The sequence below is a fragment of the Actinia tenebrosa genome, unplaced genomic scaffold, assembly GCF_029948245.1.
Source record: "Actinia tenebrosa isolate PJP-AT-01 unplaced genomic scaffold, QUT_ActTen_1.0 PGA_scaffold5__44_contigs__length_20552954, whole genome shotgun sequence".
In the NCBI taxonomy this organism is placed as follows: domain Eukaryota; kingdom Metazoa; phylum Cnidaria; class Anthozoa; order Actiniaria; family Actiniidae; genus Actinia; species Actinia tenebrosa.
The window spans coordinates 17,464,686-17,481,974 of record NW_028292582.1 but is presented as its reverse complement, the minus strand read 5'-3'; the positions used below and the strand labels follow the sequence as shown (position 1 = coordinate 17,481,974).

Sequence of the window (17,289 nt, the reverse complement as noted above, 5' to 3'; positions counted from 1 at the left end):
AAAGTTTTATTCGGGAAACCAAGATTTTCCTAGAGGAATGTCTCTTTTGAAGGATGAGACAAAAGATTTCATATTCTGAAAATCGCCAAAAAAATCGCCACAAAAATCGCCAGTGTGAACGGGGCTTTAAAACGATAAAAACCTTGAGATAAAGTCTAAGGAAATATTATAAAAGGTTAGTAATCCTTTCTCTTGAGCTGTATTGAAGTTGGCAATCACATAGACTCGACGTTAGCAACAACATTTGTAGGGAAGCCTTCTATATCTAACTGCATTATTTTATATGAACATTTACACTGTAATCAGTGTATTTATTGACATCATGACACTAGGATACTAAGCTTTTAAGGATTAATATCATTGATTTAAATTTTGAATTGTTTAATGTGTGAGTAGTAAGTACCGTACGCATGTGTGACTTCGCCTTCAGTTTAAGTCTTGCATGAAAACTTTGCTATATGTAACCTCAGTTCAAAAACGCGTTACATTGAATGCATTTTATTTTACGATAACGATAAGGATTTCTACAAAACAAAATAAATACAAACTGTTGAAACACTAAATAAGACTACAAAATAGCAGAAAATATCAAAGATTGCCTAGAACTATACTTACGGAACAAAATGAGACGCAAAATAAATGTGGTCTTGTCCGATACAAATCAAACTGAGAACTGAACACTAATGAAAAAAAGCTAAGCAAAAGTACTATAAATTTGAATACGAAACAAAGAAACTAAGAAACTAAGCGACAAAACTAGAAGCGTGACCGGAGCAAAAACTTTAACAAAGACAGAGAATATATAAATTGAAATTTCTTCGTACGGCACTAACACTATTTACAGCTGTCTTACCCATGACGACTATAAAGCCGAGTACCAGCATGAATAATCACTTTGCTCAAGCAGTCGCGGCGTGATCATGCATGGCTTGGCAATAAGTTAGACAAGTTCCACACCTGCACAGTGTTTAAGGCGCTATAACTGGTTTGCTTTCTCTTTCTGCTGGTGTACAGGGTCAAGATGCGAATGTCAACCCACAAGGCGACCCAAGACAAAATGCCCAGGACAAAGACCATGAGGTTAAATTTCTCTTCTGTCTGCACTTGGCTTTCTAATTTATCCTTCCTCACGCTTTGGTCTTCATTCATGTCAATCATTCGGTTCCCCATGCACATGTTGCACATCTCTGGTTATTTGTTCGCATGGAAAGTTGTATTTTACTAGTTTTAGATAAAAATTCTGTTCCCCATGGGTGTGTTTAATATTTATGATATAGCTTAGATAGTACACGCACCCTGATTGGCTGAAAACCTATTCTCTATTTGGTCGGTAAAGACAAGGTTTTTAATTGACACCTTTTTTACAAAAAAGTTTTCACACTTTTCCACTATATCCTTACTTCAAGCTTCAAGGAAAATGGAAAAAGACTTTCCACTCTATGATGTATCTCTTAACATAGAAACTGAAGCTTCAGGTTTTCAACGATAACAAGCCAAATCCAAACAAAAAGCCCTGTTTTGCCGACATCAAACTCACTAGTTGATGAAGCATAGGCGGAAAAAAACTAAGGAGTCCACAAAATAGACAGTTTCTGTTTTCCAAAATTAGTTTTAATCATTTGTAGTAAATTTTCATTCATTTAACATATTGACATCAGATTTTTATGTGTCTGTCCTCTTATTGACAATAAATTGCGTCATCACATTGTCAAAGTAGTGTGGATCCACAAGGCGTAGCCGAGTGGATCCGCATACTACTTTGCCAATGTGATGGCGAAATTTATTGTCAATAAGAGGACAGACACATAAAAATCTGATGTCAATTTGTTTTTTACAATAACAAAAACGATAAAAACTTCTCATTTTTACTGATCAAAACAACTAATGGAAAGAGCGCGCGCTCGTTGACGTCAGCTTTATCTGTCTGTCCTCTTATTGATGATAAAAATTAACCAATAAGCGCGAGAAATTTGTCAGTTATTGTAAAACAAATTTTTGAGACATTAAAGATACCAAGCTTTGGCTCAGACAGAAAATATCAAGTCTCTAACCTGTTCAGCTATTTCACGATTGAAAATGTGCACATAACATTCAGATCTTGAGAAACTGTGACTTCAGCTTGACTTTTGAGCATTTGAGTCTTATTTCTTAAAAGAAAATTGTAAGATTTTGATGTAATATCATGTATTTCCTATGAAATTATCGAAAATATTGTGTGAAAAGATCTTGGTGTGACACGCTTTGCGTGAATGGAAATACTATGACGAATGTGATTTGTTAATTGCCATAGTTTGGAGAATTGCAATTTTGATCAGGAAATAAGATGCTTTTTCCAGCTTGAAATATCTTTAGCTATATCATAAAAGCAATAGAAGATAGTGCTTATGACTCTACCGGTCAAATAGAGCACTTGCAATGTTGGGAGAATCACTCGAAAAAGTTTTAAAATCACTCACCTACGGCTCTTGATTTTTAATTTTTCTCGTGACCAGTAGAGTCATAAGAACTATCTTCTATTGCTTAATATTCATTCATATGAATTGAGCGATTCAGCAAATATGTAGAATCCGATTTCTTTTGCGTAGACAAGAGGACGCTTCGGCCAGTCTCGCGTGTAAAAATCTAGAATCAAATTCTTTGGTGATTTCTTATTTCTTAACTTAAATTATAATTATTTATGTCAGTGTCTTCAAAATATAGAAATATTTGAATGTCCTTGCAAGTAAGCATATGGCGACAACCGTCATCGTTGAAGTGCGTCCCTCTAAGTTTGTTGTCTTTTTTAGGAAACACTCTTTGAGTTGCTGGAAAAATACAGCAGGAAGAAAAATACAGCAGGAAGAAAAATACAGCAGGAAGAAAAATACAGCAGGAAGACAAAAAGTCCCAGTGAAAACCTTAAAAGCTGATCCAAAATGACTGCACATGTGACATTTTAGAAGAATTTTTAAAATGTTAAGTATTTGCCATTAATATTTCATTATTACTTTTACTTACTTTTCTCATTTTTTATTAAATTTTATAATTAATCATTTTTTATTGTTGTCTTGTTTTAAATTTATCGATTGATTGGCTGGTTCTTTTCAGTAGTTTGCAATTCTATTTATTTATTTTGTGTCCCCAATTAGTGTTAAAACGCTAAAGAAAAAAAAGTCACTTTAACAAAGTATATAAATATTTTTTTCCCTAACTAGCATTCCAGCGGCCGTCAGTCAAGCATAAAGTTAGTTTCTTCTTTTCCCACTGATTCACTGTGCCAGGTGGTTGTCCGTGAATGGTAACTAACCTTGTTACTACATAGCAACAGGCGTGTCAGTAGTGGCATCTGGGCAGCTAAGCCCAACCTCATCATTGCCAATGAGTTCAATAAGTATTCACAGTGCAATGGGGACATATGTTTTCAATGGTATCTTGTCCTTCAGATGCTTATTTAAGGATTAATTGATAAGAATATATGAATAATGCACTGTTTTGGATAGGATATTGATCATAGAGTATTCACAGTGCAATCTGGGATGTCAGTTTTTAATGATATCCTGTCCCTCAGATGCTTGGTTAAAGAATTTTTTGATATGAATATATGAATAAACTATATAGCTTTAACTTGAAGGAATAGAGAAGGCATTTGTTTTAACAATATCGATAGAAAACGAATAAGTTTGCTTCAAACGTGATGAAATGTGAGCCACGAGGCTCTATCAAATGTGATTATTTTATATGTACTCGCATACTGACTGGCGTTTTTTGCTGCCAAGCGAACTTATCTGATAAACCAACCAGCTAGCCTTCCTTTGTGGCAAAACATGTCACTTTGGGGTACAAAATATTAGAAGCAATAATTATATATAACTCAAGAATATAAGTATATATACATATGTATAAAATATAAGTTACTTAAAAACATGATTCTCGTTCAAAATGCAAGATATTATTTTTACTCAAGTCCAGTATAGAAATAGAATGCCTTGTTGTTACTCATACTAGAACTTCTGGGATTTCCCAAGCTTTAATTGGGATGAGCAATTTTTTTAGGAAATTGAAGAAAGAGGTAATGTAATAGTCAATCTGAGAATTGAAAAAAATCTAATATTGAGCAGCAGTGATTGAAACCAACATTTCCTCACTCCACAGGGATCTCTGTAGTTTGCTTCTGGAGGTCTGCCTGTGATGTGTACCTGTAGATTAATGTGAGCTAGTCATCCCAATCTTCCCTCCTTTATGACACATGGATTTCAAGTGCAGAAAGGTAAAAGATTATAGAGCTGATGGAAGAGGCTTACATTGCTATATAAAACTATTCCCAATTTGTTTAGCCATTTGCCTAGTAGAAGCTTCTTCAGACAATTGCACTTTATTCTATTTTTTTTCACTGTGCCATGGCTGCACACTATTCAGCTGAGTCATGCTTACTATAAAAATTATGTCGTAACACAAATATTTATTTTTGTAATTTTAGGTTTCCGAGTTATGGCGTACAAGTTACAAAATGACCAAGGAACTTACTTACCCTGAGTTCTGTTGCACTATGCCCATGGCATCTACCATCAAAGTGGGACTAAAAAACTTTAACCAGCATGCTCTGTACACCAGGGATAAAGAACAGACACTGGTAAGACGGCTGGAGAAATGTGATGATAATGCATTATCATTGATGTATGGATGATGTATGGTTATGATACATGACATTCATGTTGCATGATTTTAAAAATTAAAACTTTTAAATTCATATATCCAAGACCTTAAGTACTTATGCTTGGAAATGATTTTACTCCACAGCTCTCCTCCCAGCACCAACCTTAAGCTAAATGTTTCTGATGAAAACTAAATTCTAATGCTGCTATCTATCATGGAAGTCAACCTACCCAAGGTTTGTTCTTAATTTTGAATGACATAATTTATATACAAACAACCAATATTTGAATATAAAAATTGAAAATTGGAGGTTAAGTTCTACAGAGGGAGGAAAAGCAATGAATAAACCTTTCTAAGCACAGGCTTCGACAAACAAGCATTCTTCTGCCTTATTACATCGAGGTGGGAAATCATACCCAATGTTGTATTGGTGAGACATCGAGCATTAGGACCCTGGCTAAACGAGGAAACATGTTTCTGTGTGCATGTTCCCTGATGTTTTCAAGTTTAGCCACATGCGAAACCTTGCTGTGTTCAACAAGTTTTGCTTCCAAGAGGCAAAAATGTTTGTGCTGTGGGGCAGACACATGGAGACAATGTTTTCTGGTTTAGCCACGAAAATTAAAATTCTAAAATTTCGTTACTTAGCAACTCTAGCTCTATCTTGAAAATGCGCATATGCTAACTGATATTGAGTAAACAAGTTCCCCAATGTTTCCTGACAGTTTTGCCACAGTTGGAAACATTTAAGAAAACATGTTTCTGGAACCATCTGGGACTTTTTAAAATATTTTTGGTAAAATGTTTGGCATCATTTAGCACTCTGTTTGATGGTATCATATCAGACCTGTCCCCAGGCGTCACGCTGCCAAAACCAGAGCGTGGTATACTGAAAGAAGCTGTTGTTAGTAGCCTTGGATCATTAAATTTTTGCCGTGGTTTATTGAAAAGGTTATCCAGGTGAGGATTGCAAGACTATGATATAAACCAGGGTAGTAACAGCAACAAATCATGCAACTTGTGGTGCAACGTGCATGGTTGCGTTGCAAGTTGCAGACTAAATGTTGCTCACATATCCACACCAATTTTTCTTGCACATCCTTTTTGAGCAATGTAGGAGCTCTTTATACTCTCTACTCTCTTTCCACACTTACCAATACTTCCATCATTTTCACAAGATCTACGAGATGATGCTTGAATGACATGGATTCATGATCATGGGGAATCCCCTGGGGACAAGACTTCAGCGTGGAAGGTCCTTTGACCAGAATTGGGAAGCAATGAGTTCTCAGACAAAGTACCGGTAAGTAAAGCGAACCTTGATTCAAATCCAGTCACATTTCACCCATTCCAGTCCAATCCAATCCATCTCATTGCCATCCAGTCCATCTTAATTATATCCAAACACTTCCAGCTACACCCAACATATCCAATCATTTTCAGTGACATCAAATCAAATCTAGTCAATTTCAGTCGTCAGGTCCAATGCATTCCATTCCTTTCCCTAAAGGCAGGCATCCCAGACCTCCTATATTTCCTATAATTTGTATAGGATCCTATAAAGAGCCTATATTTAAAGAAAACTTCCTATATTTCCTATAAATAGGACGACTGCTGAGTGATACATTTCTATTTTACTCTGTTTAGCACATTTGGCGAAGGGTAATAAAATGGTATGCCTTTTTTCGGTTCAGTTTTTTTATGGCTTTTATACTGTAGATAGTACTGAAAAGCTATTTTAGCTCCTATAAAGTGCATATATTCTATATTTTCCTATATTTAAAACTTGCACAGTCTATATTTCCAATCACATTTGTCTAAAAAGTGGCTGGGATGCCTGTAGCACACTACAATCCATGCTTTCTACTCATTGTCCCCAGTTTGTTTAACGCATTATCACCAAGATTTGACCCAGTGTCTCACAAAATAATGGTCAGATGGTAGGTTACACTTTATTCTGCGACAGGTTAATATAATCATTCATTAATTCTTGGGTTTTTATTCATTATAAAATGTTCTTGCCAATACATTCAGAAAGCACGTCTACTACGACAGTGGATTGTAAATGAATTGCATTCAATGTCCCCGTCGATGCTTTATTATTAGAAAATGTGATTACTGCCCATGACCATAAAAAAGGTACTGTCCCTTTTATTCTCCCTCTATTCCTCCTCAATTCTTCCTACCGACTTCTCAACCTTTTCAATTTGTCAGGTCCTTGTCTTTTTTGTCAACGCATAACGCATTTTTGTTTGGTTTCTCGATTTTATTTGCATTAAACGCCGTTTGCTCTGACGAGTTTATGTAGACGTCGTCATAACAAATCGCTTGCCTTTTTGTAATTTATAGTGATCTCATATCCTAAAAGGGACCACAAATTTCAGTTGGTGCACATTCCTGTCGTTATCACCCTAAAAGGGACGAGGACCCCCCACCCCCTTTTATAAGGGAGTCCCCCGTCCCCCCCGCCAGCATCCTTGTCCCTTCTTGGTCCTTTACCCTAGCTCTTTTGTCCTCCTTTTCATTCCTTTTTTGATCTTCATCTTCCTTCAAAATTCACATCAGACTCCCTTCCAGGTTCTATATTATACTTATTTTATGCATGGATTACCCTACTTCAGTACTTTTACTATTCTGCCATCATTGACATACTTTTCCTTGTTTCCTCAGATGAGGCATGATTAACATGGAACCATGATTTACCTGGTTTTGAACCAATAGTCTCTTCATGGATGGAAAACAATATCTGTCCGATGCATCTCAAGAATCCAACCAGGTACGTATCCTCATTATACAGTATAGATACTGTGAGTTGACCACAGTTTATTTTACTGGTGTCTCAGGTTTGATTCTTAGGTTCGGCACATGTGAATAGGATTCCTGTTCCTGACCTCAGTTTGTTAGGTGTTCCCCTTGATCCAACAGACCACAGGCCGGCAGGCTCTCCTTCTTCCCCTCCCCCCTCCGCCCTTGTCCCCAATCCCCCTCCCCCAGAGCCGCCACGCAGGCTACCATACTTTTTAACCCCGTATTACGGCCAGGACAAATCGGTTAGTTTAGATCTTAAGTAAATACTATAAAGTTATTACTGCAAAATATGTGATTCTTTTATTCATTCGTTTTACATTCCGACAGTACAATAATACTTTTTGTAGAATCAACACAACAACTTCTAACAGAGAAACACGTACAGCGCGATGCGCTATTTAAGTATGTTCGCATTTGTTTTATAGCGTTACAATATAAAAAACATTTTTGAACATGTAGAGTCTTCATGCTTGTTAGTACAAATGCATTATCATCTGTCATATTATTGTCTCATTGCCATTGTATATAACAAGCAAACTTGTTTTGTCATTTTACATAAACTGGATTAGATGTTCAAATGCTCATCGCTTTTTTGTTTTGACTTTCTTGGCTTTTTAGGTTTACAGCTTTCTTGTTTTGTTGACTCAGTTCTTCTTAGAAGTTGAATGTGGGTTATACAGTAACTGAGCTCCAATAGCATCAGAAGTTTTAGAAACATTATTTAAAAGTTCAATATGCAATATTTCACTTAATTTGTTTAGTTTCGTACTAATCAATAAAACACGTTTTTGACAGCCCACTAAATACTGCCACTTTTGAATGTCCCTTCGGTGGCCGAATTAACAGTTCCATTCGTGCTGATTGGTCCTGTTATGTTGTTTCATGAGCCTTGAGTGTCTTCATTGGTGTCTTTTGTTCTTTGTCCAGGAAATCTCCTGACGAAAAAAAGAAGTGTTCATCTAAGGATGATTCATTTGAAGAAGAGGAAGATGACACAGATGCACCTAAAGACGAGAAGCCGCCAAAAACAGAAGCCCAGATCATCTGGATCAGTGAGTTCGTTAAAGTATTGGCAGCAGGAACCAACAAACACCATCCAAGGTATGATCAAATCCTCCCTAGATGTGGGGGATGAGTATCAACTTTAGGTTGCCTAGAATAGTCGATTCCATATTACATGGTTTCAATGCTACAAGGGGCACAGCCTTTGTGTCGGACCAGTAGCTTTTCCAGATCCAGATCACTAAGAACTACATGTACACGTTCTTGGATTGGAGAGAAGTTGTCAAGAGAATGTTGAGGAATTAAGGCTGGTGACAAGGGTGCTTGCACCGTCTTCTCGTTTGGTGATCACCAAATAAAGGTTTCCATCCCATTTTCATTTTTCATTTCTTCATTTCAATACCCACCTTCATTCTAATGATTCAATAGTAAATAGGATATTATTTATATTGTACTGTGACTTGAATCATTACATATTAAAAAGCGCATTAGAAGTACATAATTTATTATTAGACTATTTTTAAATTTTATACTTCTGACAGTGACATCTACAACTATGGAGTTATAAAATATAAAAATACAATAACATACATATAGAAATAAATGACCTCTTGGCAAGTGTTGTGTGACATGAAGTAATGTGCTGTTTTGATTGGCAACACGCTGCTCAAAACGACACCTGAAATCGACACATTTGGGTTACTTTTCCATTTCTATCCCTAGGTTCTCGAAACTTAGCCATGATATAGAGGTCCTTGTTCTTACTAACTTGTTCTTTTTATTATTTCTCATCAAGCGCACTAGGGCAAATATTGGTGTTCTTTAAGCCATTAAACTTCGTTATATTGGTGTTTTTTAGCTGTTAGAAATTGTTTAAACTGTTGCGTATCTGTTCTGTTATCGGCTGGCTTGATTCGCTAAGTTTCCTCATCTATACACACTACCGCATCCTATATCTGCCTCGTGACCGCTTACACAAGTGTCGGTTAATAAGTTAATCCAAATCCCCTAAATAACCAAGAGTGAACAGGTTCATTCTTGGTTATTTAGAGGATTTGGATTAACTTATTAACGGACGCTTGTGTGAGGATGCAGTGGTTCCTTACGTACGATTGAACCGTTGGTCACAGCAGTATTTTGAGTATTTTTAGTGTATATAGACAAGGAAACTGAGCAAATCACGCAGCACAGAACAGAACAGATAAGCAACAGTTTAAACAGTTTCTAACAGCTAAAACCACCTATATGACGAAGTTTAATGGCTAAAAAAAAACAATGTTTGACCTAGTGCCCTTGTTCTGATTTTTATATCTTTTTCAGGAAAATGATGTCACAAGTTTGGCACCAAACCCAAGTTTATCCTATGACCAAAATGACAGTGTCATTCGAAAGAACTTAACAACACAATCTAAAATTTGAACACATTCCACTTTGAACATATTCCGCTTTATATATCAAAAGATTGATATCATCATCTTATTGTCATCCCTTATGCTAGTTTAAAACCTGGTTTTGGGGGTAAAATTATAAGATGTTGTGCCCATTTGGATGAGGCTCTGGTACCTTTTAGGGGTAATTTGCTATGAGTATCCAAATCCTATATACACCTACTGGTATATTACTGGTATACATGCTACTAGTCCACAATACGCAACAAAAATATGCTGTGAATAAATTTACTATGCGAAAAATTCCCAATATATTTTGCAGTCTTAGGAGTGTGGACTGTGCTTCGGCTGTGACCACGATTTTTGAAATATATGTATGTGAAAGAGCCACCACCTGGGACTCTGAGTTTAAAGGCCCTGTTACACGTTGAAACTTTGAGCTGCAACTTGTATGCGACGGAATTGCGAGACAAGTTTCTCAGGGGTAATTCCATCCTGAAACTTGTTTGCGACATAAGTTTCGGTTGCAAAAACTTTCTCCCAACAAAAGTTTCACACAGCTTGGGTGTTGCACGGTACAATTGCTTCTGAAACTTGTCTTGCAACGCTGTTGCTCACAAGTTTCAGCTAAAAGTTTCAATGTGTAACGGGGCCTTAAGCAGTTTCTCTCATTCTATTAGAGCAGGATCACTAACTTATAAAAATAGTACTCCATGATCATTTTTTGAGTATTACACTGTTATTTCTTGTTAATAAATAAATATTAGAGTTCAGTCTCAACTCACTGCTTTGTAATCGTCCAAAAATATCACACTGCGTCCGTTTGTCAATATTGGGACTCTATTTGCAAGTCATCAAACAGTTAAAAGAAAATCTGGTTTGCACACTACAAACTGGGGACTATTGGCAGTGTGGGGCAAAATGGAGACCCAAATTTTTAAAAAAAGCTCAAAAAAATGTTTTCCGGTCACTGCACCTTTTGAATAGATGTTTTAAGAGCTTTTTGGAATCAAAACGACATTTTCTTTGAAAACAATTTTTTCACACTTATTCACTCGACAATTTGGGGACCTGAACTTTAGAAAGTGTGCTTTTCCAGTTAAAAATAGAGTCAATAATTTGCATTGCTTGATTGAAGATGTTTACATTGATAAAAGTCATATTGTGTACTGTAAAGTTAAAAAACTGATTTTTGTTTTTGCACTTATTAACATGAAAAGTGGGGACCTACTAGTTTGCACACCAAAAATTGCAATCTGAGGACTTGCTTAAATTTCTTTGGAAAAGTGTTTTCTAGCTAAGATAATCCGTTTCCTGACTTTTTCAAAGTGGGGACCTGATTCAAGTCCCCACTTTGTGAACCATCCCCAGATTGTTGGTGTGCATACACATTGAGGTCCCCAGATTGTTATGTGGGTCCATCCATTCACACATTCACACATTCACACATTCACACATTCACACATTCACACATTTACACATTTACACATTTACACATTCACACATTTACACATTTACACATTTACACATTTAGAGTAAAAGAAATATCACGGCATAAAACAAACGCTGAAATACCATTCTCCATCTTAAATCCTCACTAAATTGTCCTGGCATTCTGGATTTCCGAATTTTCTGAATTTTACTTTTAAAGTTCAGGCTGACACACACGCGGCAAAGAACACACAATGAAACATGTGATATTTCTTTTAGTCTAAATGTGTAAATGTGTAAATGTCTTTTTTCGGTGGACAACGTTAATGACATTGACTGTATAAAACTTACTGCATAATGTAAATAGCCTGATATGAGAAAAAATGTTAGCCAATCAGAATAAATCCCAGGACATAAAAAAGTGTTCATCCTTTGTTAGTGCCCTGAATGCCAACAGTCATAATGGGCAGTAATGGGTTAGTAAGGAAGGAAGGAAGAAAGTAATCAGATTGCAAAACTGAAGTGTCACTTTTCCTCTTAAATTTATAGATTTCCAGGCCATGAAAGGAAAAAAATAACGTTGCTAAAAAGCGTTTGATAACAGTAATATCACTGACACAATAATAAACTAGTTTTATATTTATTTATTGCAAATATTGCGGGCATGTTTTTATTTTTAGCTTGATGACACTTCAGTTTTTCAGTGATGTCATTTGTATGTCATTGTTCAAATCAGCTGGATTAGACTAGAAAATAGTAGCAAAAGTAGTCAAATGCAAGTTAATATTTTAATGAACTAAATAAATATTTGGTTCATTGAAGGGTTTGGGATGGAAATGGGCTGTTGTTACTTTGGCAACAAGAAGATTTATTAAATCTAAAAATAATGTATAAAAGAAAATTTTATGAATAATATTAGCAGCCCAGAGCAGCACAAATGACACATGACTTTAAGTTAGATCATGCTAGATTTACTGGTAATGATTAAGACTTAATTATAAATACAAATAATCAATAAACATTAATTAATAAAAAATTATCATTTCCTAGCTAAGGAAATTTTTCACTTATTCCCCATTGTTATTTTTATTGATCTTGTTGTTGATCTTGGTTTTGATGATCTTGCTTTTGTTGATTCTGTTGCTGATGATGATCTTGTTGCTGCTGATCATGTTCCTGTTGATCTTGTTGCTGTTGATCTTGTTGCTGTTGATCTTGTTGCTGCTGGTCATTTTGATGTTGATCTTGTTGCTGTTGTTGGTGTTGATCATGTTCCTGTTGATCTTGTTGCTGCTGATCATGTTCCTGTTGATCTTGTTCCTGTTGATCTTGTTGCTGTTGTTGGTGTTGATCATGCTGCTGCTGTTGATCTTGTTGCTGCTGATCATGGTCCTGTTGATCTTGCTTTTGCTGATGCTGTTGCTGATGATGACCTTGTTGCTGCTGCTGTTGTTCTCTATTCAGTTCATTCATAACTGAGTCCAACTTGGTATTCATTAGCTCCGCAAAATCAATCATTCCATCCTTGTCGTTATCGTGGTTTTCAAGCAGTTCATCTATTATTGTTATTGCTTCGCTTTCCATCAAATCTTTATCCCCTTTGTCTCCTTCATGGAAGTGTGTCAACGCTTTCAGCCACTCCAAGCCATCAAGTTTTTGGTTATTGTCATCGTCATGCAGACGGAAAAAATAGAAAATTCCTGCATAAAAATTGAATATTACAAGCCTGTAGTGATATGAATATTCAGGAGCGTTGAGGCATGCGCATTATATACATGAACACGTGGGCGACCTGATGTGAGAGTTGTTCGGATTAATTACAAGAAAATAAACACTAGATAGCTATAGAAACCCAACCGAAACTCCACCTAGAGCATGGCATACAGTTGGAACAGATTTATTCCAACTCGACGGGTCAGACTACCTCCTGATAGCTGCTTAGCTGACTGCTACTCAAAGTACAATTTTGTCAGGAAGATACCAAAGGGACAAAGAACCATAGTAGGACAGTAGTCTTACGCCTGAAACAGATCTTCAGTGAGCAAGGTATTCCCTGAGTCGTGAGATCTGATAATGGGTCCCAGTACGATGGTCAATCCTTCAGAGATTTCGCAGAGGAATACGGATTTCGACACGTCACAAGTTCCCCTAATTTTCCGCAAAGCAACGGATTCATAGAGTCACAAGTGAAGACCGTAAAGACCACCCTCAAGAAAGCACAACAGGCCAAGACTGACACGTACATGGCACTGCTTTGTCTGAGAACCACACCCATAGACAACAACTAACCGACGGCACCGGCTGAACTTCTCCTTGGACGACCCATACAAGACAACCTTCCAAGAAAGATCCAAAGAGATAACACGAGCGACGAAGCAATCGAAAGGCTTCAACATAGACAGCAACAACAGAAACATTATTATGACAGAGGTTCCAGGCCGCTTCCAGAGCTCCACTCCGGTCAACATTTAAAAAAGGTAAAAGGTAAAGGTAATTTGTTTTACTTCGATAACGCGGGGAGTGGTTGCCCAAATCTCCCGAGTCAGGGGCTCATGTTAAATGCGCTCGAAGGTGCGCCCTCTACTCCCTCTTACTACCAGTGCTCCTTTTTACAGGTATTTAAAGCTAATTAAAGCTACACAGAATAGAGAGAAGTCGAAACAGACGTGGAGTTCCTGAGGATTGAACTTTGGACCTCTAAGCTCTGAAGGCCGCGCACTAACCAACTGAGCTACGCCTGCTCCTGTCAACATTCAGGAACCTACGACCCTCAAGTGGACTCCTGCTGTAATAAAGGAAAACATTCCAATTCTTCCTCGATCATACACGGTAACAACGCCTGGAGGAAGAGACCTGAGACGCAATCGCCATCATATAAGAGAAGCACCTCTTCCGACCAAGCTCGAGGATACCCATTCCCAGCAGGATTCACCAAACGACAATGTCTCAACTCCTCAAGAGGGTCACAACACCACAAGGAGTGGGCGAACTGTACGACCACCAGTTCGTTACGGATTCGAAGAAGGTTGAACCAAGGATGCAAGAACATTAAGGAACAATATGCGTAGAACATTTTAAGTTAGTGTTACTGTTCATTATTATAAGAGAAAGAGGGATATGCATATTCAAGAGTGTTGAGCATGCGCATTATATACATGAACACGTGGGCGACTAGATGTGAGAGTTGTTGTTACAAGGAATAAACACTAGATAGAAATTAACAATACTGCCTCATCTCTCATAACAAAAATCAAAAAATCAAAAAATTGTGCTATAGTGTTTCACTGGGATTTTGGATACCAAGCTGACCATGATGTATAGTCGGATATCATGGATAAGTGGAAGAATGGTTGGATGGGCTTGGCGGATGCATGTATGGAGGAATGGATAGATCATATTAGCGGACGCACTAGGATCGGTACTGTAAGTACTTACATACATTAACTGTGCAAATTGTCCCGCATTCCTCGAATACCAAAATGGGCCTTGAGATTAACTCCAACACCTTCTAAGCTCAAGGTGTTTAAATCCTCTCTTATCATAATTCAGTATTTTCAAGACATTCACCGAGCACCGGTAGTCGACTAAGTAATAGGCCCTTTGCAGCTCAGTAATCATGTGCTGATTAATTCACTGAGAGCAAATGAATGAACATCTTGATTCCCATGGTGAGCAAACAACTTTTTTATTCACTTAGGCCCTTCTTAGGCCCTGTGTATATGCCCGCAGTTATCGATAAAAGCAAGTTGTCAATTCTTGGATAACAAAATATACGATTTTTTCTGGATCTTGTAGTTTTCTATTGTATACAAGCGTGAAGGGAGAGACCATTCTTTGGGTCTATCATGCCCGCTGCCGGATTCCCGCCGAACCTGAACTAGAGAAATCGACCCGGAAGAGACCCGGAAGACCCGGGTGCGTCCGGAGAAACATAGCTTGGGCTACCTGTGATGGCAGGCCCGCCTATCCCCCTCCCGCCCCCGCGCAATATTTGTTGTTAATCTGTATATTGAACAGTGAAAATGTTAGGTATGTTACTAATACATATAGGGCGTTTAAACAATGTTAGAATAGCCTCAACCCCCATTATTTTTGGCCTTACTACGGGCCTATCAGGATGAATGAATGAATGATTCAGTGGTGTTCATCCGAACCTTTAGTATGATCTCCTTCTCCTATGTCAAGAACATCATCTAGGTGACCATGTCCAGCAACATCAATCAAATGCTTTCTAATGTGTCTGAAAAACAGTTTCAATGGCCATTTGTTAATTCACTTTACCTTGAATTTCAAGGCAAGGCGTTCAAAAATGAATATTGTTTTAGAAATTTTGTATTCTGTTTGCTTATAATGATGGAGTACCCGGAAACCCACAGGTTTGGTAGGAACGTTCGCGCCAGAACGCGCCTGCTTGTGGCTACCATCATTTGGGACGCTCACTATACTATAACTGAGCTGTGCTCCGATTACGACCACGTGAAACTGATGACCGGCTCGGATGGGTCTCATAGAGGGACGTTAAACATTGAGACCCACAAGCGTATCCGCATGCAGACGCAACTACTAAGTGTCACACTCTCTACATAAGGCCTTAAGTTTATTCATTTTCAATTAGTGGTTTGTCTGCCGATATTGGATCATTAAGGCTGCCTGCATGTGAACTGACACACTGTACCTTAGTCCTTCTCCATCCAGGTTCATTCTTTCTGCCATGTGTGCCAATAACTGACTGAAAAACAAGTCTAAATATAAGCACATCATCTACATTATATATTTATTCATTTAGTTACATGTATTGATTATATATTGTGACAGAATAATGCCAGAAAACTATTTACGATTGATAGAAGAGTCTTCTAGATCCCATCCACGCATACTCAGCCACAAGCAACCCAAGCAACCTTTCCCACCACCACTTACCGCCCTCCTTCCCACGCGGGACATTTGTTACCTCGATCCGAATTCGCTTTTATGCCTTTTTTTTCGGCCGTTTCAACCTCTACCCTTCCCTCTGTCCTGGCTCTCTCTTCTACTTATATCTTTCCGTTGTTTCTCCTTTTATTTTGCCGTTTCTCCCTCCTCCCTCAGTAATCCGTTCCTCTTCTTTCTACTTAAAACGCTTGTTGCCTTTTCCGTAGAAGTTTTGCTACGGCACCAAAGTAAATTTACAACCTCTTTTTAGTTCGAATATTATAGGTTACTGGCCACGTCAGAGTCAAAGTTGCTGTGCACACCTTGAATATATACAAAAACTTATGAAATGCTGTATAGTTAGATTGCCCAAAATTTTCACTAAAGGTTTTTAGTAACCAGCATAGAGTTTTGATATATGATAAAAAAATTCCTTAAACCTATATGTAAATAACTTAAAAAACAGGATACAATCTAAAGACGAATATTAATGACCCAATCACACAAGTTTATCGAAACATCAGTAAAAAGACTCTTCAAAATTTAATACCTATATTTTTATCACGGATTTGAATATTTTCCCCTGAAAAATAAAAGGCAACTAATCTAACAATTGAAATAGTAAATAGTGGAAACAATATCCTACCTCGGTTTAGCTGCCAGTTTTTTATCTAACTCTTTATTGTCTTGCTCCGATTCTTGTCGACTTTCAGCTTTTTTATGACTATTATATTGTTGCCCGTAAATATCACTAGCTATCGAACACATAAAAAGTACCAAAATAATACTAAATCGACCCATGAGGAATACACTAAATGTGAAGAATATACGTAAATATAAATAAAATGCGAGTTTTTTGGAGATTGAAACGTGTACTGTTGCTATGAAAACCAGAATGAGCCATAAATCATTCCATCCCGCTATGGCCTTGGTAAACGTAAGATATGCTAAATCAGTTATAATCTCGGTCGGAACAACTTTTCACGCAGTTTTGAAACTAAAAATTTACCAGAACAATTTCTCCTCTATATGAGCTCTTTTCTAATTTGGTTGATTATAATTAATTCTACGCTATGATCGTAGAACTCACTCAACAAATATTGACGAAAGTGCATTT

At 37.3% G+C, this 17,289-nt stretch overlaps 2 protein-coding genes across 12 annotated transcripts; one reads left to right on the top strand and one right to left on the bottom strand.

The window, feature by feature from the left end:
- Window positions 1-935: 935 nt before the first annotated feature.
- LOC148906757 (uncharacterized) lies at window positions 936-10,610 on the top strand. Of its 10 annotated transcripts, none has more exons than XR_016121234.1 (13): window positions 936-1,080; window positions 2,787-2,954; window positions 3,195-3,406; window positions 4,132-4,246; window positions 4,457-4,609; window positions 4,777-4,867; window positions 5,478-5,592; window positions 5,811-5,935; window positions 6,667-6,771; window positions 7,303-7,408; window positions 8,368-8,541; window positions 8,603-8,803; window positions 9,763-10,610. XR_016121234.1 is itself a non-coding variant. In XM_089037341.1 (7 exons), exons 5-7 carry the CDS (start codon window positions 7,365-7,367, stop codon window positions 9,839-9,841), a joined length of 297 nt encoding a protein of 98 aa, XP_088893467.1. In that variant the 5' UTR covers window positions 4,132-4,246; window positions 4,457-4,609; window positions 4,777-4,867; window positions 5,811-5,935; window positions 7,303-7,364; the 3' UTR covers window positions 9,842-10,610. The 10 variants fall into 10 exon arrangements, 1 of the variants encoding a protein (XP_088893467.1); XR_016121235.1 differs by lacking the exon at window positions 6,667-6,771 and adding an exon at window positions 6,513-6,572; XR_016121228.1 differs by lacking the exon at window positions 5,478-5,592.
- Window positions 7,715-17,289, bottom strand: LOC116287391 (uncharacterized). Of its 2 annotated transcripts, XR_016121226.1 has the most exons (5): window positions 16,819-17,289; window positions 15,937-15,990; window positions 15,416-15,501; window positions 9,034-12,961; window positions 7,715-8,856 (listed from the first exon to the last, which is right to left on the bottom strand). XR_016121226.1 is itself a non-coding variant. In XM_031694064.2 (4 exons), the coding sequence occupies exons 1-4, from the start codon at window positions 16,971-16,973 to the stop codon at window positions 12,348-12,350; spliced, it is 909 nt and encodes a 302-aa protein (XP_031549924.2). In that variant the 5' UTR covers window positions 16,974-17,289; the 3' UTR covers window positions 7,715-12,347. The 2 variants fall into 2 exon arrangements, 1 of the variants encoding a protein (XP_031549924.2); XM_031694064.2 differs by having other exon boundaries at window positions 7,715-12,961.